The sequence below is a fragment of the Cyanistes caeruleus genome, chromosome 3 (assembly GCF_971803275.1).
Source record: "Cyanistes caeruleus chromosome 3, bCyaCae1.hap1.1, whole genome shotgun sequence".
NCBI classification, from domain to species: Eukaryota; Metazoa; Chordata; class Aves; order Passeriformes; family Paridae; genus Cyanistes; species Cyanistes caeruleus.
Genome location: NC_141703.1, coordinates 18,589,905 through 18,616,626, shown reverse-complemented (window position 1 = coordinate 18,616,626; position 26,722 = coordinate 18,589,905). Strand labels below are relative to the sequence as shown.

Below are 26,722 nucleotides of genomic sequence, written 5' to 3'. Positions count from 1 at the left end.
CCAGGCTCAACCAGCCACTTCCACCAAACTCCAGCACATCCCCCAGGTGCAGGGTCCTTTCCCACCTCCAGCCTCACCTCACCTGCATATCTTGCCCTTTTGGTGGGCTGGCCACACTCTGCAGCTCTGGCCTTCTTTCATGAGAAGGAGAAAAGCACATATTGGAGAGGCAGGTAACCACAAATGCCTCAGCATGGACCCAGAAGCTGCTGAAAGCCTGCAGATCTGATCTGAGGCACTGATCCAGGTACTGATCCAGGTACTGATCTGAGCAGGATGTTTGTGGGCTCGTGCAGCTGACCAGGTGTGTGGGCACACCCTGGGGAGACGCTGGTGGACACCTCAGGCAGAAGGAACCTCTGTGGCCTCATGGCAGCTCTGCAGCCAGGGAAGGGGCAGGAAAAGTGGTGGCTAAAGACAAACCAGTCTCTGCTGGAACAGGACACTTCTTTAGGGGCTATAATATGGAGAAAGTCAGCAACTGGCCTCAGGGTGATTCATTTGACAAGCTTCAAATCCCTGCCAAAAGGGACAGTGGCGACAGAGATTCTCAGCTAAAAGACTTTGCATCATATATCCTCTTTAACCCAAATCTTGGCTATAAATAGATTTACCTGTGACTTTTTAAGTTCACAGCCACAAAGCTGGATCCACTATCTCTAAAATGCCAGCCAGAGTCCTGCCACTTGGAGCAATTGTGGGAAACTGGAAAGAAAACTTAGTGCAGAGGAGAGCTCCTGGTAGTGTTAATGGAATGCTGCTGGTCCCAGCCTGAGGGCACATTTCTTGCACCAAGACAACGTGTCCCTCTGAACACAACAATTCCTTTCTTCCCTGTAAGCCACTGCCAGGCTTAATAACCAGACCCTGCAAAACCACTGCTGCTATATATGAGAAAGGCAGAGGAGCACAAGAAAAGGTTCTCTTAGGAGTGAGGGCACACGAGCAGTTGGGCCACCACAGGACATGAACGTGGGAAGCAGATCATAGTCACGATTGCCATCTAATGGCCAGGAGTCAGAAAATAGAGATGAGGAAGAGATGGTACAAGTAGTGAAGAACAGGGGTGAAGAGGGAAGGGACTCAATTTAGGAGTGCAGGTTTGGGGCTGAGCCCTACTGACTGCTCCTGTTCCTAACCAGAAATTCAGTTTGTGGGATTCACATCAGGCAATGGCAAAAGCTGTTTAGATCTGACGCTGAAGTTTCTATTGAGCCGTGCAAATAGTGTGGACAGCCAAACTGTGCTTATCATACAGTCACATGTTCTTTATTGCAGGATATGTTGCAGAATATCTACATATTTTCGGCTATTCTTTAGAGAATAAGAAGTAGAGAGGGGAAAAAAGTACCTATTCCCATTTGTCCGTTTATAAGGATGCTGCAGACAATGAACGTCCCTGGTTAAAAAGTATTAATCCCTCAGCAGAATCTGTGTTTCTTTTCCAAGACCTTTCCAGAGCGCCACGAGCGAGAAGGAAGAGTTTTCACCAGCAGAGTGCGGTGTTTCCCTAAAAATATGGCAGCATGAATCTTCATTGACATCTCAGAAGATGCGCTCCCACTCTGTGCAAAAGCTGGTTTTTAACTGAAGACAATTTGAAAAAAACAATTGCACTTTCTGAAAGAAGATGCCCTTAATAATGATCATGCTAATCAGGGAAATTATGCTGTAAGGTTCAAATATGCACAGCTGTAACAATCTAATTACAGTGACACTTCCTGGCAGCAAATCTATGTTTAATGAAGTACATAAGAATTACATTTAGCATGTGAATAGACAGTGACACTAACCATGTGCTTAAAGTCAAGCAAATTACTAAGTTCTTTTGTGGATCACATCATACTTAATATGCAGATTACTGCCAAGATGACTTCCCTTTAAATATTTTTTTTAATTTTTTTTATTTGTTTTTTTTCTATTTTGAAACATGCACCTACTTCCCCGGAGGAGTTTCCTTTCCCTTGTTTACTCAGAACATCATCATATTGCCACTCTAGCTTTCCCAGACAAATTGTGTCAAGATTTTCCTTTCTTTAAGAAACGTTGGAGAAAGGAAAATAGCTAAAGATTTTCTTTTGAAAACAAATGTTACCCATTAATTATGGTGTCTGTCCAACAAACATAGTGTATAGTTCAAATATGCATCCATAAACCTCTGCAGCAATCCTTCAGGCAAATGGAATGAGTAAATACAGTCAAGGAAATGGAAGAAAACCACAGTTGTCTTCAACTACGGCAATGCATTCCACATCCACTTAACTTGTCATGCTGTAATTTAGTAAGAATACTGCTTGGACCAAATGTCTACTTTTGCACCTTGGTAAAGCACAGATAACCACCTCACTTGAGATGGTAAGAAACTAATAACATCAGCTGCACTCACCAAAAGATCAGCTATCTTATTTCTAGCAGCCCTTTGCCCATTTCAGAGCAGTGTATTGAGTGGGGGGTGCACTTCCCTTAATTTTAATGAGTAAATTTGGCTCAGGTTATAGTCAACAACGAGAAACAGATACTTCCACAGAGGATTTATCTGAGTGCTGTAGACACTTACCTTAGTCTTTGGCCTTTGTGGGTGCACATTTCCCTCTGTGGCTGCACAGAGAGAGCCTGGAGTGACTAACTTTGGATGACTAACTATTTAAACAGCTGGCTTAAAAAAAATAAACCCCAACCATATCTTTAAGAGCACTTCTCCCCCCAGCCCACCCCCCAGGAACTACGTGGCTTAGTATGCATGACATTCCTAAAAGGGGAAGGGGGCAGGCAAGGAAGGGGGGGGCAAGGCGAGAAGACAAAGAAAGAAAAAACCTTATTTTGCACTCTGTACATCCCTTTCAGTTTCTTTCTCAAAACGGATGTGGGGAGCCATTAAACGTCAGCTCAGCCAGCATGGCTCGAAGCTCAGTGTGACAAGGTCATGCAGAGGTGGCAAATAAATGTACAATGAATTCAGAAGAGTACTGCTGGCTGCTGCAGTTCTGAAGGGGTCATGCAAGCAGAGAAAATAAAGAGAATCAAGAATTTTTGCATAGAAATGGATAGAAATAAAAGTGTATGTGTTTTGTACGTCATACCTTGGTATTTTTTAGTTTATCGTTATTTTTAAGCATTCTTGTACTTTCAAATCTGATCTACTATTACTGTTAGAAAAGCAAGCAAGAACAGTTGTGCTGGCAACTATATAAACAGTGACAGACATGCTAGAAATTTTTCTGTGGGCAGAGGAAGAATCTGGCAGGTATGCAAAGAAAAAGAAAATGGGACAGTTAGGAATGTGTGAGAAGGCTTGGAGAAGAACAGGAATCAAGCAAAGAGTGGCATCCATGATTTGGATTTTTTGATCCAAATCATCCATAATTTGCTTTGTTTTGTGTTATTTTATTTTGCGCTAAAACACACAAGTATGTGCACATGAATGTGCACAAATACACTCATAAAACTTCATGGTATGATAATGGTGTATTATATTGAAACTTTTGAATTTTCATTACTTTTGTGACCGCTATAGTAAACTAGGATTTGCTTTTCTTTTTTCCTCATGGAACTGCAAGATATAAAAACCCCTTTCAATAGAAGTAAATATCCATTTATCCTGCAATATTTATACAAAATGTTAAAGAACACAAAAATACGCTTTAAAAAAAAGTAAAGAAGTTCTAAAGTTCACAGCACCTTACAAAGCATCATCCCATATTCAAACTGGAGTGAGTGGACTGCATCAAAATGATGTGCACTCCATATCCTGCCCCAGGAATCACTTTCTGTCTTCACAAGACAAAATTAAAATTTAACTACTCTTTACCAATCTATTAATCTATTTTTTTCCCTGCAACAGGATCTGCCTGGATGACACATGAAGCAGGTGTGCTAATTTTAAATGCAACTTCCCTCAGGATGTGGAGCCTTTCAAGGATCTCAGCAGCAGCAGGAGGTCTGCCTGAGAGAGCAATTTCCCCTTACAGCTGGATTGAAAAATACGGGAATATGTTTAGACATTTTCCTTCATATTCTATCAGGACATAGATAGAAGTATTCTGTAATGGAACAACTGATTTCCTCACTGTTTCAAACACTGCTGCCAAATACACAGGAGAAAGTGCATTGTCTTATGAGAGGCTGTGAGTAAGCTTTAAAATATGGATTAGGGAATAAAACATGTAAGCATCTGCCTTTATTAATTATTGGCAACTGTTAATAAGATGAGAGTTTCTGCTTGTTCTTTTAACCACAAGAAAATTATATGATAATTTTATTATAAAGCAAACAGGTTTACATACTGGAGCACTTTAGGCCAGGACAGACACCACAGAAAGCTTTTCCTCAAGGAAAGAGGAATGGAACTTGGATTGACCTTAGGGCCTCAGCCATGTGATGTCACTCCTGGTCTCAGAGATCCTCACACATGCTGCAATTTCAATCTCCATCCAAACAGAGAGAAAAAGCCAGTCCTTTAACCCAATTCAGAAAGCTGATTGTGCCTAAAATCATGGTCATTGCACCAACACTGACTTGTCCTCTGTCTTCACTGAAGATCCTGGTGCTGTCAGGGTGGTGGTGCAGTGGGACACAAGCACCTTGAGGCAACCAGCTGCCATGAGTGGAGTGAGAAGTGACTGGGGGTCACAGTGCTGTAAGGGTTCACAGAGTGGGGGCTGGGTATGCATGTGCACTGGTCTCAGATGTGCTGCCAACCAGCAGGAATCAGAGAGTCGAAGATTCACGTTGGAAAAGACCTCTAGGATCATCCAGTCCAACCATTAACCCAGTAAGGCCCAAATCACCACTGAACCGTGCTCCTTAAGTGCCACATCTACTCATCCTTTCCATATCTCCAGGAATGATGACTCACCCACTTCCCTGGGCAGCCCATTACAGGGCTTGATTACCCATTTGGTGAGGAATATTTTCTTATTATCCAATCTAAACCTCCCATGGCGCAACTTGTTGTTTGTGACTTGGGAGAAGAAAGCAACCTCCACCCAGCTGCAACCTCCTTTCAGATGGTTGTAGAGAGTGATAACCTTCTCAACTCTCTCAGCCATAACTCTCTCTCAACCTTCTTTTTCCCCAGGCTAAACAAGTCCAGCTCCCTCAGCTGCTCTTTGCAAGACCTGTGCTCCAAACTCTTCCTCAGCTTTGTTGCCTTTCTCTGGACGTGCTCTGGTACCTCAATGTCTTTGTGGTAGTGAAGGGCCAAAAGCCTTGATTTATTCCAGGCCTTAGCCACCCAGACACTCCACTTCTGTGACTGCTGCGGGTTTAGGCTTTGTTGGGCTCAGGGATGTGATGGATTTTTATTTTATTTTTTTTTTTACAAAAATAGAAAACCTTTAAAAATGGAACATAGCATTGAAAGGCTGCATGGAAAATCCTGTGGGGTAGCAGAGGTGTCTCTCCTGGCTCTCAATGCATAAAGTTCTGCTGTTCACCCACTTTTTCTCATGCCAAAAGGAGAATCATCCTTATAACTCTCCAACAGCAGAATTGTAAATATTTTGGAAGGCACTATCCCTCCAGAATGTCTGCATAGGGCCAAGTATATAGAGAAACATTTCCATCCAAGGTTCCTTTTCATTAAAATACAATTTTTAGGTCTTTGTTTCACAAGAAAAGCTTCCATTAACATCATTGTGACCAGTGTAGGAAGAGGATACTCAGGCAGGGATCAGCATTCGTTCCATTGATTTATTTGTGCAAATTGCAATCCTTTCCCCTCAGTAATATGGCATGGAGTGTGGCCCAGGCTTGCACCCTAAGTTTAGGAGTCCTTAATGAGCCCATTGATTTCCCTGGAAAATGCAAGAACAGGCAAAGGTCCTAAGATCCCCATAAAACCTATTTCTTGTGGGAACCTCCTCACTCAGTCAACAGATCCCAGGTTAAGTTATCAGATCTATTTAATGTTGACTTTAAAAGGAATCAAGTACTCAAATATCTCTGAGAGTCTGGGCAGCTCACTGTTTAGTACTCAGGGACTAAAGGTCTCACTAATATTGGCTATTGAAAAGTGACCATTGTGAGGTAGCCCTTCTACGCTCCTACGGTCAATGGGATAGCAGTGAGAGGAAACTGGAGAGTGATTCATTTCCTCAACCTCTATCCTTGGATTGGCTGAATCATCTTAGACTGTGGCACTGATTGTGGGAAGAGTCTGGGCTACAGCTGCAGACTGACTTTGGGTAGAATGACTCGCATCCTCTGCGATGCTTTCAGCAGCACTCGGGGTAATCAGGGAGGGTCCATTTTTTTCAGTAAGTGAGACTAAGTTTTTCAAGTCACTTCCATTTTTTGAAAAAGACTGTGTCTGTCAGGCTGCTAATAAAAATCTCCCTCTCAAAACACCTCTCACCTTGATAGAGGACTGATTGCTGATTCTTAATGTTAGTGGACATGTTTTGTAGGGGTTTCCCATCCTGGCTGTATTTCCTGACTTTGGTTACAAGAACAGGAGCAGTCTCACGGGCCCTAAGGGAGTCAGGAGGTTTTACACTTACTGCTTTCCCATTATCCAAAGAAAGAAGTTGGATTAGCTTGATTCTTGTTGGCAGTCCTTTATTGTGATGTTATCTTCTGGGTATTTAATTTTTTTTCTGAGGCTTGAAGTTAGGCTGTTAAACATATTATGATGCTGTGTTTCTGTATTCCACCATTTAAAAATGACTGTAGACTTTGACCTTTACAGCTTTTTAGAGATCTCTCTTATTTCTTCCACATTCTTTGAAGAACCCCCTAAGTTATTACTTTTATTTTCTCCATAAATATCTTGTCAAATTTCATCAGAATGATTCAGCTTGAATACATTTATCTCAGCCTCACTGCCTAACTCAATCTTCCCTTAGCTTGAATGCCACTCCTGTCTTCATCTGTCTAAAGTAGTGTGATTAAGTCCTCATAGAGTTTACCTTTTGGCATCCAGAGGCATAATGTATTTTCCTTAATATTTCATAGGGAGGCTTAAGTTTTAGCTACTCATTTGCGCAGAAATTTTTATTTCATGATTGTGGATATTTAGTATGTCTCACCCCATATTAAGGCAGAAGGATGTCACAAACTAGATGAGGGAGTGGTAGGGAATAAGACCTTCTGAGACGAATCCTAGGAGGTACAGCAATTGTTGGGGGAATGGGAGATCCCGTGATTTCACACCATAACCCTTCTTGCCCCTTGTCCCATGCCAAGTGCTTTCAAGCCATGCCCCTTGCACTCATGCTTGTGCAATGTTTTCAGCCCACCAGGGTCTGAATGAGAGATGAGGTTCAAGATGCTCTCCTAGTAAGTTAAAATTTTAAGCCCATAGGGTCTGAGTAGCTGCACCGACCTGGAGGTTGCCCCATCTTTGATGCCAGAGTGAAAAGAGCAGGCACGTGCTGCACCTCTGCTCTGCAAAGGGCCAGGTGACATCACAAGTGGAGGACAGAGGGGTTCAGCATCCCCCTGAGCACCCGTGGAAGGCACCACCAGTGGGAGATGCCTCTGCTCCCTCCCTAGTCTAATCCAGGAAACACAATTACTAGCAGACTGCATCTTCCCCTGCAGCTTCCTGAGCTCCCATTGTAGGCTTCAGGACAAGTATGGGAGCTACATTAGGGCAAATTTGGCTCTTTGCCCTGCTCTCCAGGCTGCATACTGAAATGTTCAGTGAAGCATTGCCTATGTTGGGCATCTGGATTACAGCAGGCTGGATTTCATCCCTCTGATGCTGATGATGTACTTGTAAAATCTCAGAGGAATACTGATATTATGCAACTACATGAGTACTTTTATACATCATTTGAAAAGTGGCAGATTTATATAAAATATTTAACATGCTGAAAGAAAAATTATCCCAAATACCCATTTATATATACAAAGTCATTTTATAGTGTCTCTTGAAATCTTGCCCAAAAAAAAGCTTGGGTCAAAACTTTGTATCAGAAAATAATTAATCAGTTCCCTGAGGTAGACTGATCCATCTCACTCTTTAGTTCATCCTTTCTCCATTACCAAATCCCTCCTTAATTTTTCATTCCTTTCCTTTGCCATTAATTGAAAACAGTAGCTTTCTCTTCCCAAGACAGTTTTGAGTAGAAATAGCAAAAGTAAGTCACTGATGTCCCCATCTCAGCTGATATCACACACCCTCAGCCTTCCTTAAAATGTGGGTATAGTAGGGGGTGCCCACCAAATTGATCTACTTTGGCACCAAACCACAGGACAAAGACAAATGCTAATGGAATACTAATCTAGATAATATGCACAGCATATTTTAGTTGGTGCAAAAGAAATAATGGACTCTTTGAAGGTTTTAAATTCAAGGCAAGTTACTATGGATGCTGGGGGCAGACGGGCAACTACCCAGATTAATAAGCATTAATAATTTTTATGCCATCTGACTTTCTGTGTTATCTTCTCTGAATCAAAAGTGACTTCATATATTTGAAAAATTCAATGGTTGAAATAAAAAGAGAAATCCCATATGTGATTTCTTTGTCTATGTCTAGTTTCAGTTATTAAAGGCAAAGGATTATCAAACTGCTGAGCTCCAAAAAATTGCCCAAAGCATAATGACATAGGATAGCCCATTTGGAGCAATCCATTCATAAGTGCTTTAATACACCTCATGCACAGCTCCACTTGGCCTTACTCAGCAAAACAGTATCCCCTGCAAACACCAACTCTGTTTCTTGGTGTTATTTATTTTCTCCCTAATTGTGTTTTGTTTCCTAGGCATTACTATTAAAAGCATGATGGTAGAGCTGGTGAAAAAGCAAATGTAGATGCCCGTGAGGAAGGAGGACTAGTCTGAATTGCAATAAAGACCACTTACTGCCATTTTCCATCTCATTCAGAAGCTCTACTCTCTTTGAGTCTAAAAAGTGAAACAATACACAGGAGCCAATGAGTAATACAAAAGTAAACAGTGAGTCTGAAAACTTCATCAAGCCATTAAATGAATGACTAGTTTGCTGTCATCTGGGACAACTGCCTAAGCATTCAGTAGCAATAATATCACTCTGGCTAGACAAGCAAGGTGGCACATGGGTGTGACTGAACCGTGGTCACCATGCTTTGATCTGTTCTCTGCCTAGAAAACAGAGAGGCAGTCTCGAAAGCCCTGACAACTATTCATCTCAAGGGAACCTGGTTGGGCTGCACTGGTTACTTTCAAAAGAAGACAATAAAAAGCATCTTGATGAAGATTTAATAAATGTAATTAATGACACAGAGAGGAGAAAGAATAACTGGAGATATCTCTTTATCACTTGTCCTCATAGCAAAAGCAGATCTCCAGTGAGACTGGAACACCACGCATCTACTGTTGTTAAAAAAATTTCTCATACAACAAAAAATTAACTATGTGAATTCCTACTAGGTATCAAGAAGTTTGGTAAAGCTAATGAAAAGTCCTAAGAAACAAACTCCTGGTTACAGTCTGTTCTCCTGAAGGAGTACAAAGCATCATGCCTCACTCCAATGCACAGAGGGCTTCTCACATCAATAATGGGTGTAGAAGCATCTATATTGCAAGTCTTTGCATAAGTCCTTGCACCTCTGCCATATTGATCACTTACTGTACTCAGACCTGAATATTTACCTCCAGCCTATATTTCCTGCTGCTTCTAATCTATAGCACTGTTTTTTCCTCACTGAGTTCAGAGTCCTCATAAAATATGTTTCCCATAAGGTTGTTTTGGTTTTTTTTTTAAATAAAGCAGTTACCTATTCTTGTTTAATCTCTGTTCTACTAGGCCTTGCATTCTAATGTCCCAGGAAGCATCATCTTTGTATTTTCCAGAAGCACTATTAACACATCACAGAATATTTTCCGAGCATATGTTAAAACCCCAATTACAGTTCAGCTAATGAAGCCATACAAATGTTCAATTAAATAAAACATATGCAGTGCAGTCTACCCACCAAAGTAGTTGCCCAGCATCTGACTGTAATGAGATTATGTGGACTCCTATCAGCTCTGCTTCTTCAAAGCTTTTGGGGTGACTTACTGACTTAGAATATTGAAACTTAAATTGAAAACAAGTAAGTGCTCATCTCTCTGACTGCTGGTTGTTCATCACTCATTCTTACCGAGAACAGGAAACTGAAAAGCCTCAGCATTTCCTCTTGACTAACTTCCTTCATACATCTTGCTTGTCCCCTCTTCCCTAAGGAAGGAAAAACACCATAAATTGCAGGGTTTTCTCTTTGCCTCTGTTGATTTTAAATTTTAAAAATGGACAAAACTAGTTTTCAGATCTTTGTTTCATCTTCAAAATAAATTGTCATCTTCAAAATAAATTGTCTTATTTTCCAAATACAGTATAAACAGCAGCTATTGGCAAAGTCAGCAAATCTCACACAAGTTTTTTGTGGAGCACATAACCATGGAGTTGGAAGCCCATATGCTGTAGATGGATGAAGCAATTGTGCATAGTGGCTCAAGACGTTTGAACAAACACCAACACAATATTTTATTTCTTGTTGAAGTATTCTATGGGTTAATTGAGACAGACAGCTAAGTACCATCCTTCTGCTATCAACAGAGTTGCATTCCTATTTTTCTGATAACCTCATATTACTCTGGGAGAGAAGATGTAATTTTAGATTCCTCATATTAATGAATTTTAGAAAAAAAGCGTACTACCTAATTATTAGTATTCCCTTAATGGTCAGAGCCTTCTTCATAGCAGTGTGTTGGAGCTGCAAACACAGAACAAAAATATGGGTTTAGGCTCACTGCAGGAACTGGAACAGTCATTTTGCTCACCAGCAAATGATAAATGAAGTTTTTGCTGTAACTCTGCCCCAGGATCAGCAGGAGAGAGTCTCTTTAGAGCACTGTAATTCATTACACACTCAACAATGAAATCAGCCCACATTTACAGAGTCCTAGTTCCACTCTTTTGAAGATCTTGAAGCAAATTTGAGATTTTTCAACTTCATAGCAAAGATGGTGGTAATTGTAAGCTGCATGTGAACAACAATTTTGTGCATGAACCCACTGCAGGGCTATGTTTCAATTCAGTATCATCTTTTAATGGGTGAAAATGTGTGGCTAGGTGGATGCTCTGAGGATCCAGATGGGAGAGTTGAATAAATTGTGGGCTGTTCAGTACATACTGCTACCCTCAGTGCTAAGGAATGGTGGGTGCTCCAGGATGATCAAGCTTTTCAGGAAGTCCATTTTGGCTGAGGAGCCTGAATTTTTTCCACTTAAATAATTTTGCCCATGTCATTAACATACCCAAACAGGAAAAATTCTCCATTGCCTTGCTGCTTTGCTTTCATTTTAGTGGTGTGTGAACTGGATGTGCAACCCTTACTGCCTGGGTAGGGTTTTTTCCAGCAAGGTAAAAAATGTTAATGTTAATGATCCTCAGGCTAAAAAATGTAACTAAATCCATTGAATCAATACAGCATAACGTAATATAATAATATGGGTACACTACATTATCATATTGCATTAAGAGTGTACTGTGTACTATGCTGCATTTTTATGTTGTATATGTATTACATATTCCATATTCTGTGCTCTGTATTACAGTATATATATATAAAATATGTATGATGTATTGTATTTTGTATTGTACATATTATATATTATACATATATATACATTCATACACATACATACACACATACATATGCACATGCTCATAGATATAGATATAGATATATAGATATAGAGATATAGAGATATAGATATAGATATAGATATATAGATATAGATATAGATATACATATACATATACATATACATATACATATACATATACATATACATATACATATACGTTTCTCTGGCCACATTCTCACAGAAATGGTAGAAACAAACATATTTTTGAGGAGTCAGGGTTCTGGTGTGTGTTAGTCGTGATCTGATCAAACATTAAGGAATTCTGAAGTGATGTAGTTTCTAGATCTTTAATAAACTTAGTCAGGAGCAAAGCACTGGGTGCTCAAAGTAGCTTATGTGCCTGTTTCAGGACATGTACAGATCTTTTCTGCTGAAGCTGACCTTCAGTGTCTAAAGCCTGTGTTTTCTTGAATACTGATGTTCACTCTGTGCAAACCCATGGCAATCCCCAGTAAAATTTGAACCCTACAGTTTATGTAAATACAATTGCATTCCCTCCAAATAACCGATGTTAGGACTAAGCAATGGCAGGACTAACACTAGCAGATGCAGTGTAAAGTTTATTGTGGGAAAATGATCCCTCATGGAACTTGAGGGTGTGTCTAAATGAATAGAATTAACATCTATGCTGAGTGTGTATTGCTGAGATAGAAATGAAACTTTCCATTTAGTACACGTCTTCCTCCAGCTGTCCTGTTCAGACATGGCTTGATTTTAGACCGGATTCTTGGAATGTTTTGGCTATTATGACAAGCACTGCGGACGTGTAGCATTAAAAGTGTGTGTCGATACAAACCACAGCCCACTGGTGGCAGCAGTTCGTTAAGAGTGGACAAAGCTGCTGGAGCACAGGGGGGCTGCACACAAACACGTCATTTGTGGGCAGAGACAGACACCTCTCCCATCTGGTTCAATATACAGGGACGCTCCTCTTTCTTATCCCAGAAAGCAGATTTCACTAAGACCACTGCTGTGAAATAAAAGTGAAGGAGACAATCATCGAATACCACGAGGCTATGAGTTGAGATGTGCTCCCTTTGGAACGTTTGGTACCATCCCACATTTCACATCTATTCTGTATAAGGCACAATAAGTAACTGTAATAAAGGGAAGTTGGACCTTTATTAATATCAACAGCAAACAACCATGGAGTCAAAAAAAAAAAAGGAACCTACATCATTTTTACCCTTTCTCCTTCTGTGTGATAGCTTGCATTGAGGTTCAAAGTAGCTGTACACCTTTCTGCATAAATGAGTTCTGCCTGCCTGCCTGCCTGCAGTGACATATTTTGGCAATAATCCACTATGTCAATATGTATTAGTGTTACTGTTGTTTTTCCTGAGCGTGTGTGCAGTAACTTCCTACCAACCTTAAAACATGCCAGGGAATGTTTTTGTTTCTGTTAGACATAAACAAACTTGTATCTGTGATAATGAGCATGAGGTGAAACTTGGGATGCCACAGACCCTGTTATCACCAGAAGCTGTGAGTAAAGATGAGGGTTCCTCTTCTTGCAAGGGAAAATGGACACTGCTCCATCTCTTCCCACCACTACCTTTTCATCAACAATGTCTGTGGGTGTATGCATCTAAGCTTGACATTTAAAAAAAAAAAAAACTGACAAGCTTTATCAATTTTTAATCTCTAGCCCATGCTTTTCTGTGTGGAATAACCTGAACACTCCTATGAGCAAAGTGGTGCATTCCTGGGCCCCCTGCCAGTCAGTCTTAATGGCCTCAAGAGCAAAACTAGTCCAGGTGAGATTGTTTGAAAAAGTGAGACAGCGATATAGATTGAGAAAATTCTGAATACCTACCAAGCACAGGGTCCTTTTCAACCCACACAACCTGCATGTGTGACTTTGCTGCAACAGATGTCCCTGCCAGTCCGCACCTCTGTTTACACTTAGTCACTGTAATTCCCCTCCGACTTAAAATGTGAGAGAAAAAGACTCGAAAATTTCAGGAACTGTGTGGGTGCTAAGGACACAGGTTTGTCAGGTGATAAGAGAGCTGTGAGATGCAAGATGCTGTGAGAGCTGTGCCTTTCATCCTCAAGAAGGTTAACTTGCAACACGCACACATCCCTAGTCCGTGACACCTGTGGAATACAGCAGGCACTACTGAAATCCGGGATTATGGCAGCTACAAGAAGCACTTTTACTTCCTTGCTTTTTACAAACTGGTGCTATAAAGAAAGCATCACATCAAGAAAGTTTAAATGACTGGATGTACTTTGCTCAAGAGCTTCATCCCTCTCTCCTTATCCTGGTGTAAGATTGAATGTCAAAGATGTGAGACAGGTTTTGAGCAGACCTACTAGCTATTTTATATATTTTTGGGTGGCAAACTTAGTTTCTTCTATTTTCTTTTATTTTCCTTTATTTTCTCCTAAAATTAAAATAAGAAGGGATTAGTGTTGCAAAATAAATAGATAGATTAGATAGATAAACCCACGTGTAAACTTTGAAAAACCTCACCTGCCTAAAACCTTACAAGAGACAAAAGATTGTTGCAGTTGAATGGGTTTGGGAAGCCAAAACCAGAAAGTTTGATAGCTGAATATGCTCAAGATGGTTTTAAAGCAAATGCCTCAGATATGGTTAGCAGCATTCAGCACAAGCAGTAAAATCTGCCCAGGAAAATCAACATAAAGCAATAAACCTGAGGGGAGTTCCAAGTTGCCACTTGTTTAAAGCCAGCTCAGAGATAACTGTACACAGAGCACATAGCACAGGTGTGGCCTCAAGGGCAGTGCCATTTTCCAAGCTAAATAAATAAGTCCTTCTGTATGCTCAGGCATAGTGACTTACACTGCTCTTCTGTGTCATGCCAACTTGTTGTAAGAATGTTGGCTGTGGAGGGAGGGAGCTCCACTTTGGAAGTACATAATTCACCTAATTAAGGATGCTGGGTACATTTTGTCGCTCTGAAACTCATCCATGAGTACAGTATGCAATGTGGCTATCCTGGGGATGGTCTCTGACAGGTATTTGCTTATTTCTGTGCTATTTCTTAAGAGCAAGTGGACTGGCAATCCTCAAGGGGACTGCCAAAGCCATACAATAGCCCCGGCAGTTTGACGCTATTAGTCATTGTTTCATTCTGAGTGTTTACTCCGGTCATTCCTTTTTCAATGGAAAGCTGATAAGAATAGCTGCCTTGTCTTTTGTACACATGGATGTCTTTGTATGTTGAATGGACACCACAGTATTTTGAATGCCTATCTAGCCTTACCTTTGCATTGAAAGAAACTCATATTCAATGATGGCATAAAAATCCAGTCTTTTCATTTGCCTGAGATTTCTGTTTGTAATCTCTATTGACACCCATACACATGCCAAAAAATTAGCATTTTTGCTTAGGAGAAAACTAGCATTGCAGGAATAAGAGGTTGCTGAGTTGCACTAGGAAAAATGATTCATCATGCTTTTATGATGCATAATGCTGATATTGTCACACACTTTCAAAATTATTATTTTTACTCATATAAATGAGAGGAAAGTTGCTGCAAAATTCAGAAAGTGATGGCAAGCATTTGTGAAACTTTGGCACGGATATGCTTTTCTTCAGGCAGGAGATATGTTAAGGTATTGTTTTCAGTTCTCTCAGGTACTTGGCAACTCAATCACTCTTTCTAGAGATAGCTTTCAAACATAGTGTTTACATATAAAATCATCGAATAATTGAAGTAGGAAAAGACCTGTATGATCATGAAATCCAATCATTAACCAGCACTTCCAATTCCACTGCTAAACCATGTACCCACCGTGCCCTGTGTGAAAAACACAATACAAGTAACTGGAAGTTTGATGGTTCCCTGCAAACTTACAAATATCCTTATGAAACTTTTAAGACATACATCTCTTGCTTCTTCTGCGTTTAATAGAAATTTCAGATGATGAAAATAAATTCTTAGCATCCCTGAAAAGCCAGAAATGACAGCTGAAGGCCCCCTCATCTTGTTCCTTTGTTATTGATGGTATGCAGGCAGCCTTCCACTAGCAGTATTTGAATAGCTTGGCTTCCAAACAGTTGCATTGCCACAACTTTCCCTGCGCATTAAATAAAGGCTCAGCACTCTTCATTTATTGTTTATGGATATAGGCAAGGCAGGGAAAACAGTCAGGCAGATTGGTGTGGGAGAGGAGCATCTGCTTCTGGAGGGTACTTAACTTCCTGTGCAGTAATCTGAGCCTCCCAGCCTGGCTTCTCTTCTCCCACTGCTTTCTGAAAGTCAGGACCTGTTGCAAAGTTCCCTTTTGTCAAGCACAGTAAAAAAGGAAATGCTGCTTCTTGTAAAGCCAATTAGCACCAGAACCTGTCCAGCTAGGACAAGCATTTTGCAATCCCTCTTCTGAAATCGCGTGGTGGGGGGAGGGGAGGGTAATGGGTTCTCCTTTTAAAAATATTGCTGCATAAATCAATTATCCTGTTTTAATTTTAATTGCTGGTAGCAATTTGTGGAATGTGGCACACCACAAATATTGTGCTCTGGTGTTTGAACAACTGAACACTCGAGCCCTGATGTCACTGTCAACACCCTGCTGCTGTTGGCAGGGAGGCAGTGCAGAAAGGGACTGCCCAAAGGGATTGTCTCTTCACTTACACTCTCGGGCTCACTGCCAGCTCCTGTTTCCTCTAGCAGTATATGGAGTGAGAGAAAGCATCCTCTCTCAGAGAGTCAAGCATGTGAAAAGAAGATTTCACATGTGAAACTGAGACCTGGAAAACAATCCCTTGGCTTCCCTTTCTTTAATTTACTTCCCATATGATGGACAAATTTGCATAGAGTGATTATTTTTAGCTTACTAGCTAGTGTGCCTAGAATCCCACTTTGAATAAGATGAGATGGGAATTAACCTTGGGAGTTTTATCACATAGATATTGCATGGTCCTTTACTTTTTCTCTTTTCTAAAACAATGTGTAAACTCTATGCAGAATAAGCGTAAGGTTAGAAGATTTGTGCTCCTGATCATATTTCAGAACATTCTTCAATTGGAGTTCAAGGAAAAGTCCACTGAAATGAGTTTGAGATACAGACACTTCCACTGACAGCTGGTAACATCTGATTAAACCCCTGTTGCATGGCCTTGAGCAAGTCTCATGTCACATTTAAGCAAAGAGAATCAGTATATGCTTACCTGAAGTAATGTTCATGTTTTTTATAAGGCTTCAAACTTGAACATACAAATAAGATGCAAGAACTATGGTTTACCAATTACTACCTTTCCTACAATTTGAATTTCATAGAAGGCAAGAAAGAACTTGCTGTCTTGCTCTAGTTCAACCCTTGAAGGTGTTAGCTGAAAACTGTTAGGAAGGGTCCAATTTCCTTCTTGCAAATAGAATCAGCAATGTGCTGAAAACTGCTTTCTTTTAACATGCAAATGACTGATAGAGTGCATGTCTAGCAGGTTACTATACTACAACACCAAATATTAGCTGACTTTTTCAACTGATTTGTTGAATTTATTTTTTTTTTAATAATCACAGGAAGAAACTGCTGACACAAAAAAAAAGCTCCAAAAAAAAAAAAAAAATATAGATCAGCCCATTATTACCCAAACTAAGAATTCCTAAGCTAGCTATCCTTTACAACTCATGGCCTCAGCCATTTATTGAGGATGACAGCTCTTGCACATCTAAGTGTGCTTTGTTGTCCTCAGAAGTTTTGCATGAACATGTATCTCCTTTGCATTCTCCAAATAATAACAAATACAAGCAAATATAAAAGGACAAGGAGATGTGCACTTTCTCTATACCACTAAAGAAAACCGTTGTGGAGAGGATTTAATTCTACAGAAATTAGCTAACTTCTTGCCACCAAAATGCAACAAGACTCATTTTGCTTCACCAGAACAATCCTTCCTTTGTATGGAAAGTACATGTAACATTACTAAGGTACTGTGATGCCCTCAGCACCACTCCACCAGAAAGAAGGTACAGCAAGGCAGAGAAACAGCAACCGTGTAAATCTTTTGTCACTGTATCTCAGAACTGTAATTGAATCAAAGCTCAGCAGTGGAATCTGATTTGTAGATACCAGCAAAGCTCCACCTAAGGCTGTGGCTTACGTGGATTCCACGGCTCTGTCCCAAAATGAGCAGAAGAAAAGAAGGCAATGCTGCTACTGGAGAAGCAGTTTCTGAAAAAAAAGCCAGACCCCGGTCATACAAACATTTGCTGTTCTTTAATTTCAGGAGCACATTTCCTGCACTGAAGTCAGGGGAATACTGACTTACACAAATCTGTGAGAAGTTAGAGAATCCCTAGAGAACAATTCTGAAGAATATATTACATTTATTCTCACTTAAAAATCAGAAAAATCTTTGTCAAAACTGAAATTCTGGGGTTGTAACATCATTGGGGATGCTCATGAACTGATCATCAGGGAAATTTCACAATTCCTTGTCGCAACGTTCAATGCCCTAAAGCATGAAAGCAGTAAATGGCCATAAAATTGTTTTACAGAACGTGCTCAAAAGCAGAGTTAGCTGGTATCCAACCCAGAAGATCATTTGGGAACATATTTAATGCCATTATTATGAAAATATGTCAATATCCTCAAATTATAGGATATACTCCTGGTCCTTGCTTTCCTGAGAGGTTCCTCTGGCCTTCAGTCTTGCACACTTCCTGGCTCATACCATGTTCATCTCAGTTTTGGAGGTGCTCATGAACTGCAGGAGGAAACTAGACTTTATACACCACGTCTCCAAATGCAAAGGAGCTCGACTTCAGGAAGACTGTGGGCTGATTGGAAATCCTGGTTCACTATAGAAAGTATTGTTTGGATTGCCATGGGGACAAGATTTTACCTCCTCGAAAATACAGCTCTGGAAATGCTATGAAAAATAGCCAGCCAGGGGGGAGAGGACAACCATGAAACAGAGAAAGCAGCATCCCCAGGGAATTTACTGAAATGTATTTACAGTTCTCCTTGCATGTATTAATACTGTTTGTGACTCAGGGCTCTTAATTCACCAGCAATCACACTCGCATCGCATATCCTGCCGGAGGGCAAGGAGCAGGGAGCAATATGCTCCATGGTTTCCGTTCAGGTACACCAGAAGGAGCAGAAATTAAGTGAATTCCCACACTTCTGCTCCTGTGCCCCCTCAGACCTCGAAAGCGAGCGTGCCTTTGCTGCCGTGCAGGGCTGCTGCCAGACAAAGGCGCAGAGATTTCCCCATCTCCCTGTCAGTCAGCCACACGCACACGTACTCCCCCCGGCGTCTCTCGGCTCTTTCACGTGAATAATTCAGCTATTTCCCACTGCCGTATTTGCAGAAACAGGAATCACGCGTCCCATATACTCCTTGCTTCTGCCCCCTCCCCTACAGCAGCTGCCCACCAGGCCGGATGATGCTGCGCTTGGGAGCGACCGCTGCCCGGGGCTGCCCATTTGAATCCGCCGAGCCGAGGGAGCTGCCGAGCACAGCTGGAACAGCGCAGCCCTGACGCAGCCGAGAGCTCCATCCTCGGCCCCGGGCCTGCTCCAGCCCTTTCCCTGCGGGCACAGGCAGGCAGGGCCGGGCGGGCGGTGCCAGGCCGGGGTCCCGCTGCTGAGGCAGGCCCGGCGGCAGCTGGCCACAGCCATTGTCTGCTGGCCCGCCACCAAAGCCTGGCCTGGGGGCGTTGTGGGGTGGTTCCCTTCTTCCACTGCAGCAGGGTTGCAGCGACAATAGCGATGGGGTTTTGCTGTTCCCGCATCGGGATGCAAAGGCAGCGGGGGACTGGGGAGGGGGCTGGGGGAACGCGCCGGCGGCAGCTCCCGGACCTCTGAAGGGACGAGGGTCTCGGCTTCGCCTTCTGAATGCCGACATTTGAGTAACGTTATCAGGGCGACGATATTGCTCGAGCAGGAGAGAGTCAGTCACGCAGGGATGTGGAGCACAGCCACCGCCCGGCTCCAGCCAAGCACAGCCCTCCGCCACCGCGGGAGGTGGCCGGCGGCTGCCCTGCCCTGGCCCCGGTCCCTGCCTCTGTCCTGGTCTCAGGCCCCGGCCCGGCCCGGCCCGGCCCGGCCCGGCCCCGCAGCAGCCCCGGGACACGGGCCCGGGGGCCAGGGCCAGCGGCCACCCTTCCCGGTCCGTCCTGCGGCTGCCTCCCGTCGGCCGGGACCGGGGCAGGGACCGAGGAGACCGGGGCGATGCTGAGCTGCGAGCCGGGCTGAAAGCTGTGCTTGTGTCTCTGCGTGTGTCTGTGTGCGTGTCCGTGCCCGTGTGTGTAGCTTTGTGTGCGTGTACGCGTGTGCGCGGGGACGAGGAGGGCCGGGCGAGGAAGGGAGGGGAAGGAAGCAAGGCGGGGGGAGAAAGAAGAAGAGAGAGAGAGAGAAAAACGCGGAAAGCGGCAAAATGGTTAGTGGTGACATCACCGTCATTTGCATAGGCGCGGGGATAAAACCGCCCCGCCAGCGAGAGCCCTTTATACTGGCGTGCGGAGCGGCGGCGGCAGCGAGCGGCGGGACTGAGCATCACCGCGCGGCGACACCGGTGGGTCCCGCCGCACCCCCCGGGCACCCCCGGCTCCCTCGGCACAGGCACCGTGAACCCGGCACCCCTGGCGGGGGCACCGCGGGCAGGGCAGGGCAGGGCAGGGCAGGGCAGGGCAGGGAGCGGGGGCTTTGTCCGGGGGGGTGCGAGGCAGGAAGGCAGGCAGGCAGGCAGGGAGGCAGGGAGGGGGCTATTGTCCGCGTGGGGGTATTGTCTGAGGGCGCGCTGCTGCAGGGCGGTGGCGTGCGAAGCTCAAGGCGGCTTTGTTGCCGTCACAGGGCTATATTTTTTAATTACTTCTCCTTTAACGAGTTAAAAGCGCGGTTAGCGCCGGGTGCCTCCCCCCTATTGTACTCCGCAGCGCGCAGATAGTGGGAGCTGCCCCGGTGGAGGGTGGCGGCAAACCGCAGCGCCCGGGATGCTGGATTATACAGACACTTGTAAAAATGAGTATTATTTTTCAATCGGTGGGGAGCGAAGCGTTTCCCTTGCAGCGGGGCTGAGCGTGCGGGTCCCCGCGCTGGGCGCGGCCCCGCGGGGGCGCGGGGGGGCCGGGCAGCCCTGGCCGGGGGTAACGGGCTCTTCCCCTCCGTGCGCAGAGACAGGCACCTGCCAACATGTCCGACAAACCAGACATGGCTGAGATCGAGAAATTTGACAAGTCCAAATTGAAGAAGACAGAGACGCAAGAGAAAAACCCGCTGCCTTCAAAAGAAAGTGAGTGAGGGCAGGCGGCAGGGAAGAGCGGGCACGGAGGGAGGGACTGAGGCAGGGAAGGAGGGAGACGGGCAGGGAGGGAGGGAGGAAAGGATGAAGGGAGGGAGGCGGGAGGAGACAAAGAGGGGCGGCAGGCGGGAGCCGGGGGTGCGGCGGCTGTAGGGTGGAGGGAGGATACACGGCTGTATCAGCTAGACAGCGAAAACCTGAACCCACCGCCTAGCAGCGCTTAATTTACAATTATTTGCACCCTCTTTTGATCTGTAGCTAAATAATATACATTTATTTTAGCAATTTATAGCACTTGTCATGTGAATGCATTCCAGATTCTCGATTTTCATTTTGTTTTCTCCTTTCCTGTTTTTTTCCCCCATTTTAGCAATTGAACAGGAGAAGCAAGCGGGTGAATCGTAATGAAATCTGCCCTTCCAAATTATGCACTGTACATTCCACAAGCATTGCCTTCTTATTTTACTTCTTTTAGCTGTTTAACTTTGTAAGATGCAAAGAGGTTGGATAAAGTTTTAAATGACTGTACTGCCCCTTTCACATCAAAAGAATAGAGAGAACTACTGACACTGAATGAAGGCGCTGCCTTTCCCTCTGCCTGTCTGGCTTTGGTCCTGGTGGCATGAAAGAGCTTGCATGTTGATGAAAGAAGAACTTGGGTGGGACTACAGTAAACTAGAGTAACACACGAATAAATGCAAAGCTGTACCAAGGTCCTGCGAGCTGTAAAATGCAGTTAATCGAGTGCCATTTTTTTTTTTTTTTTTTTTTTTTTGTTCAAATGATTTTAATTATTGGAATGCACAATTTTTTTAATATGCAAATAAAATGTTTTAAAACCTGGATGGTATTTATGTCCTCTATTTGGAGAACTGTATCAATGGATAAGAAGCATAAGAGCCGGTACTGAGACACAGGATACTATAAAACCTTTGAAGATGCCTCAAACAGCAGTCACCATTCTCATTTTTTTCAATATGTATGCTCACCAATACATAAGACTTGTGATCCTCGAAGCTAGTTTTTAGACAGATTTCAGTAAAAAAAATTTCATATCTTTTAATTTTTCACCATGTGAGTATATCCCTTTAAGTATTTTATGTAGAGATTGATAAAGGCAAAAAAAAAAAAAAAAAATCGGGCTGCATTTATTGCTTTGCCCCACCCATAGCATAGCTCTTTTATTAAGAGCCATTCTGTACTGTTGCAGAGATTCAGCCTTGGTTGTATAAACCCCTAATTAGTTTGTTTAATAATTAAGGCTTGTTATTTTGATGAGGTATTTAAAGGAAGCCATAACTTGAATTTTAAATCCAAGGTTGAACATAAGCTTTTTGGTTTTGTAAAGCATTTAGTGGTTGATGTACCATGGAAATAAAAATAATTTTGCTACTATGTTGCTCATGTTTTGAACAACAGTGTCCTTGATTCTAAGAACTGGTTTCAAAGTTTAAAAAGCTACAGTCTTCTTAAAAATTCAAAATGGACCATTTGGGGACAAAAACTTTGTGGTAACTTATAAATAAAGACCATAATAAATTTGGCAGGCAAATAGCCACACTCCATTGCTGGTTTACAGCAATTCTTTCAGGCCTTGTACATTTTTTGGTTATTTTTCTTCAAATGACTGCGGGTAAAACCTGTGATCCAGGGATATCAGTAGGAGTTGACTTTAGTAGTCATGAATTTCATCAGAGTGGAGTGAGTAATGAACATTCTGGGAAACAAAAATGCTGTCAGATAACCTGTAGGAGGGTGGTGAGCGTGCTTCTGCAGTGCCTTAGTTTTAGCTTATGGATTTGAGGCTGCATTAATTTCAGCCAGTTCCTATAAAGCATAAAGTCCCTCTGGGGAAGCTTAAGTTTTGCTGAGGCTGCTGACTTGGTGGGGGTCACGTAGATTTGGGGTTTCATCCTATCACTGCTTCTTAGAAGTGTCTGACTGCAACAATAGGCTGTCCTTGGTTTTACACCGTTGAGGGAAGTGGGGATCCTCTCCTTGGAGATTTGGTGGACTTCTGTGCTGGAGAAGATGGGAGGCAGAGGGATGCCACGAGATTGTGGGCACAGTCTCCAGCCCCCCAGCAGTGGAGAACTTGCAGAATTCAGTGTTTGGTAAGAGTCTTGGTTCAGGCTTGAGATATTTTGATGCAGTCTGTGGGAAGATTTGGGAAGTCCTGGTGTCATCTAAGGACCTTCACAGTAATTTAAGGTGATGAGTTCAGGAAGGAAATGAACCATTTCTTGTGCTTGTTTAAGCTCTGATTTTATTCCCTGTGTATAATGGGAAAGATGGGAAACTTACAAGTTGAGCTTCTGAAAAGTCAATTAATCAACTCCCAGCTACTGATCTTAATCAGGTAACATGGGATGTGACACGACGTGGTGCAGAAGTGTACAGTATGAGCTGCACGTGCGCAGATGAGTGGAATCGAGCTTAGTGTGGATTTATCTATGGGAAAAAAACGGCAAGGTGTTTGTGGGGGAGGCAAAGCATGAGGTATACACAGCTCTGCGTAAGTCAGTGAAAGTAATACAGCATAGTTCAGCAAAAATGTAATGAGTAATGAGGCCTGTGACTTCAGAACTGCATGTCCAAAGTGAGCAGTGCTGGTCAAAGGGTACCACCAACTGCAACACGAGGTGGTGCAGCTCAGATCTGTTTTCAGGAGATAAGGCAATATGCTACTGCTACTTTTATAGCTCTGTTTCTGCCATCAAGGACTAAACAAAATTACAAAATCAACTGTGAAGAAAACCTTCCAGGTCAAATTCAGGGATTACTGACTGGGGTTTATAATCCCCTGCTTTGCTCCTTGCTCAGCTCTTTTCACACATTCAAAAAAATTTTTGGCAGGTCTTTGCCATGCTTTGCATAGGCAGTACTGAGGTGGTCACATCTGACACCTATTTCACGGCAATGCAAATGATGATGTGAAACATGAAGGCTTGGAATCAATTGTAATACTCAGGACTGTGTCTGGACTGGTTGTTGGGCATCAATAAAATCATTCTCTTCTGCTGTCAGTCTAGAAACTAACTTAACAAATTAACTAGAAAAGAAAATACAGCCCAAAACCTGGTTATGAAAAAGGGTCATTAGAAAGAGAAACATGTGGGTTTGGATCTCACGGTCTGTGCAGACACAGTCTGCCAGCCCTATGAGACTTATGGTGTCTGCTGCTGCTGCCTCCCCACCCCCAGCCGAGGCAGCTCTGCCGAGGTGATGTGGTGAGAAGCTCTGCCCTCCAGTACTGAAGCAAATTCTTCCCTTCTCAGTATTTCTCAGAAGATTTTTCGCTCCCTTTCATGCATGTCCCCAGATATCATTAACTATACATATATTGAACAGAAAGCATATGCTAACCATATCCAAAATAGATCATTGTGGTATTAATTACAGAAATGTGGAGACTTCAGTGTAAGCATTTTGGTCTTCTAGGCTTTTTATGTGCAATGGTGAATGTGTGATAAAACACCACTTCCCCTAGTAACCCTTTACTTCCCTAGAAACAGTGTAGAAATGAGCAGTTCCTATTGTGTATTGTGATCATACATGGCTGCCACATACATCTGCTGCACAGCAGAAATTTATTAACAAGGAGCCCTGCGCTACTCCAAGCACATATAAAACACAATGAGTACATGATACAGTGTTCAGTACAATAGTTCCACTGGGCTGATACTAAAATGGGTGTGAAGAAATAAAAAATGCAGCTCTTGCTTATTTGTTGATACACAGTAGGATGACTATGCAAAGCAACCTATGTCAGGCTTGTCCCTCTTTGAAATCCTCTTTGAGATCCTTCAATTTGAACAGGCAAAAAAATGGGTAATTTTGTTAATTCCAAAAAAAAGGAATTGCAGACAATGTTTATTCATTATTTGTATGCTGTCTGGTAGTTTCATTTGGTAGTGTCCCTGTGATTTGGTGATTTAAAAAAAAAAACCACTCTGCACTTTACCATACACCTGTATCAAAATTTTGTGGCTTAATGACAGGAGTCTATTTTTCTCTCTGTTTTCAGCTGAAGTTAATGGCCTGAATTCCAGTATTGCTTTTACAGGGTTTTAAAATTGTCAGAACCCTCTCTGACTTCCTCTTCTTCCTGCTTAGAAAGAAAAAAAATTAAACATAGTGGGTTCTCAGAGATGCTTAATTTGCCTCTGGGTTAATGAGCTTTTGGCATATTGGGAGCAGAGCAAAGATAATTTTTTTCTCCTGTTTCTACAGTCATGAAGATTACAACATTGCTTTTTCTCCTTGTAATCAAAAAATGGAGTTCTCGGGAGATTTTTCAGTCTCATGGAGTTTGGGCTTTATGAAAACTGTCAGGCACGACAAGATTCATGCAATATTATGGGAATCGACAACTGAGAGGTTCTGCAACCACTGCTCCCTCACAGTAAGTGGATGCTGATGGCCAAGCAGAATCAAGTATTGGCCTATAGCCTTCGTTTCAGGCCATAATATTCAAAGAATGGCATAGTGAGATGAGTAAATATGTTGGTTTTTTTTTTTTAATTTATGATTCCTGTGACCTCAGGTTTTCTGATAGCTCTAGATTTATTTTTTGCCTAACACAGATTTTCCTTTCAGCAATATTTTGGAATTGAGTGGGTGGATTTACTCCAACTTAAATACATTTCCAGCATTTGAATAGTCCACAAATATTCACCACGTGTCCCATCAAAATATTGTCTTGAAAAAAATTCATCATTATATTGACCAAAGGCTTCTCAGTGATGAAGAAAATTTTCCCCTCTATTGTAATTCTCATCATTTTATCTTTGGCATGTGGTCATGGGCTTGAAATTTGGGCCTGGAAAAAATCTCATGTGATTTTTAGACATTGCAGATTCCATGAACAGACATTTGCAGTGCTCTTTGTTTGCATGTTATGGTCAAATATTGAGTACACATATTACACTTAGAAATATGTTTGAAAATGGAAAGAAAATCCCCCAAAATCAAAACAACTTCCCCCAACAAACACCAGACCAAGAAGATTAATGCATTTGTGTGTTCTGTAATATCTGCCATGAGCAATTTAGTTATTCCTAGTATCTTCTAGTGGTGTGAAACTACTGCAGTAACATTCAGGTCTCTAAAATAAGTCAAATGAACTTGCTGAAATCCATTCTATAGACCAAAAGTACGAAATTCAGACTCTCAGATGGTTCAAGTCGTACCTAATATATTTTACAAATTTCCATAGATATTACTTAATGTTTTATTTTTTTTAAATGGTGCTTCCTTTCCATCTGACATATAACTATATATGATACGGTTTTATATTAGTCAGGTATAGCATTTTTAAATGTTTTGAAATGGATAAATACTTCTTCAATGATCACTTAAAGTTTTGGAATTTAAGGATAAATAATCTGCTCAGCTAGATTTTAATGTAAGATAATACAGAGAATTGTAAAGCTACAAAATAATCAGAAAAATAATTTGCTGGATGAATGCATCTTAGTTCACCTCACCTGCTCTATATCATGTGGTCTGTACAAGAAAATGGAGCCAACAGAAGGATATTCTTCATCCTCCCAGCTAAACGGGACACTGCCTCTGAGAAATGCCATTGACCCCCTGTGCAGTGTGAATAAAAAAGTCCATTCTTTGCACTGCACATTTTCCTTGATGTTTAATGTGAGAACCAGTAGTGGGGAAAAAGAGGCCATTGCAGAGTGACATCCTCAGACAGAAAAGTGGACGTGGCCCCGAGCATCCACACTGCCGAAGTGCCATCTTCAGCAGGTTGAGGACCCTCCAGGCTCACAGCAGGTTTACTCACATTATTTTGGGTTCTTGTCAGGTCACCCACAGTGTCACAGTGTGGTGTGCATTGCTGGCAGTATCACAGGGTGAGCCC

At 42.4% G+C, this 26,722-nt stretch overlaps 2 protein-coding genes across 2 annotated transcripts in view; one reads left to right on the top strand and one right to left on the bottom strand.

The window, feature by feature from the left end:
- Positions 1-20,100, bottom strand: part of LOC111922931 (uncharacterized) — a 38,250-nt gene extending 18,150 nt beyond the window's left edge. Inside the window, exons 1-3 of the mRNA XM_086880076.1 lie at positions 17,698-20,100; positions 10,628-10,683; positions 10,072-10,148 (exon numbers count right to left, since the gene is read on the bottom strand). Of these exons, the coding sequence (XP_086736202.1) occupies positions 18,961-20,100 (1,140 nt within the window). The 3' untranslated portion in view covers positions 10,072-10,148; positions 10,628-10,683; positions 17,698-18,960. The remainder of the gene's footprint in view (positions 1-10,071; positions 10,149-10,627; positions 10,684-17,697) is intronic.
- TMSB4X (thymosin beta 4 X-linked) lies at positions 20,011-21,687 on the top strand. The gene is made up of 3 exons (XM_086880077.1): positions 20,011-20,118; positions 20,718-20,835; positions 21,215-21,687. The coding sequence occupies exons 2-3, from the start codon at positions 20,736-20,738 to the stop codon at positions 21,247-21,249; spliced, it is 135 nt and encodes a 44-aa protein (XP_086736203.1). The 5' UTR covers positions 20,011-20,118; positions 20,718-20,735; the 3' UTR covers positions 21,250-21,687.
- Positions 21,688-26,722: the final 5,035 nt, after the last annotated feature.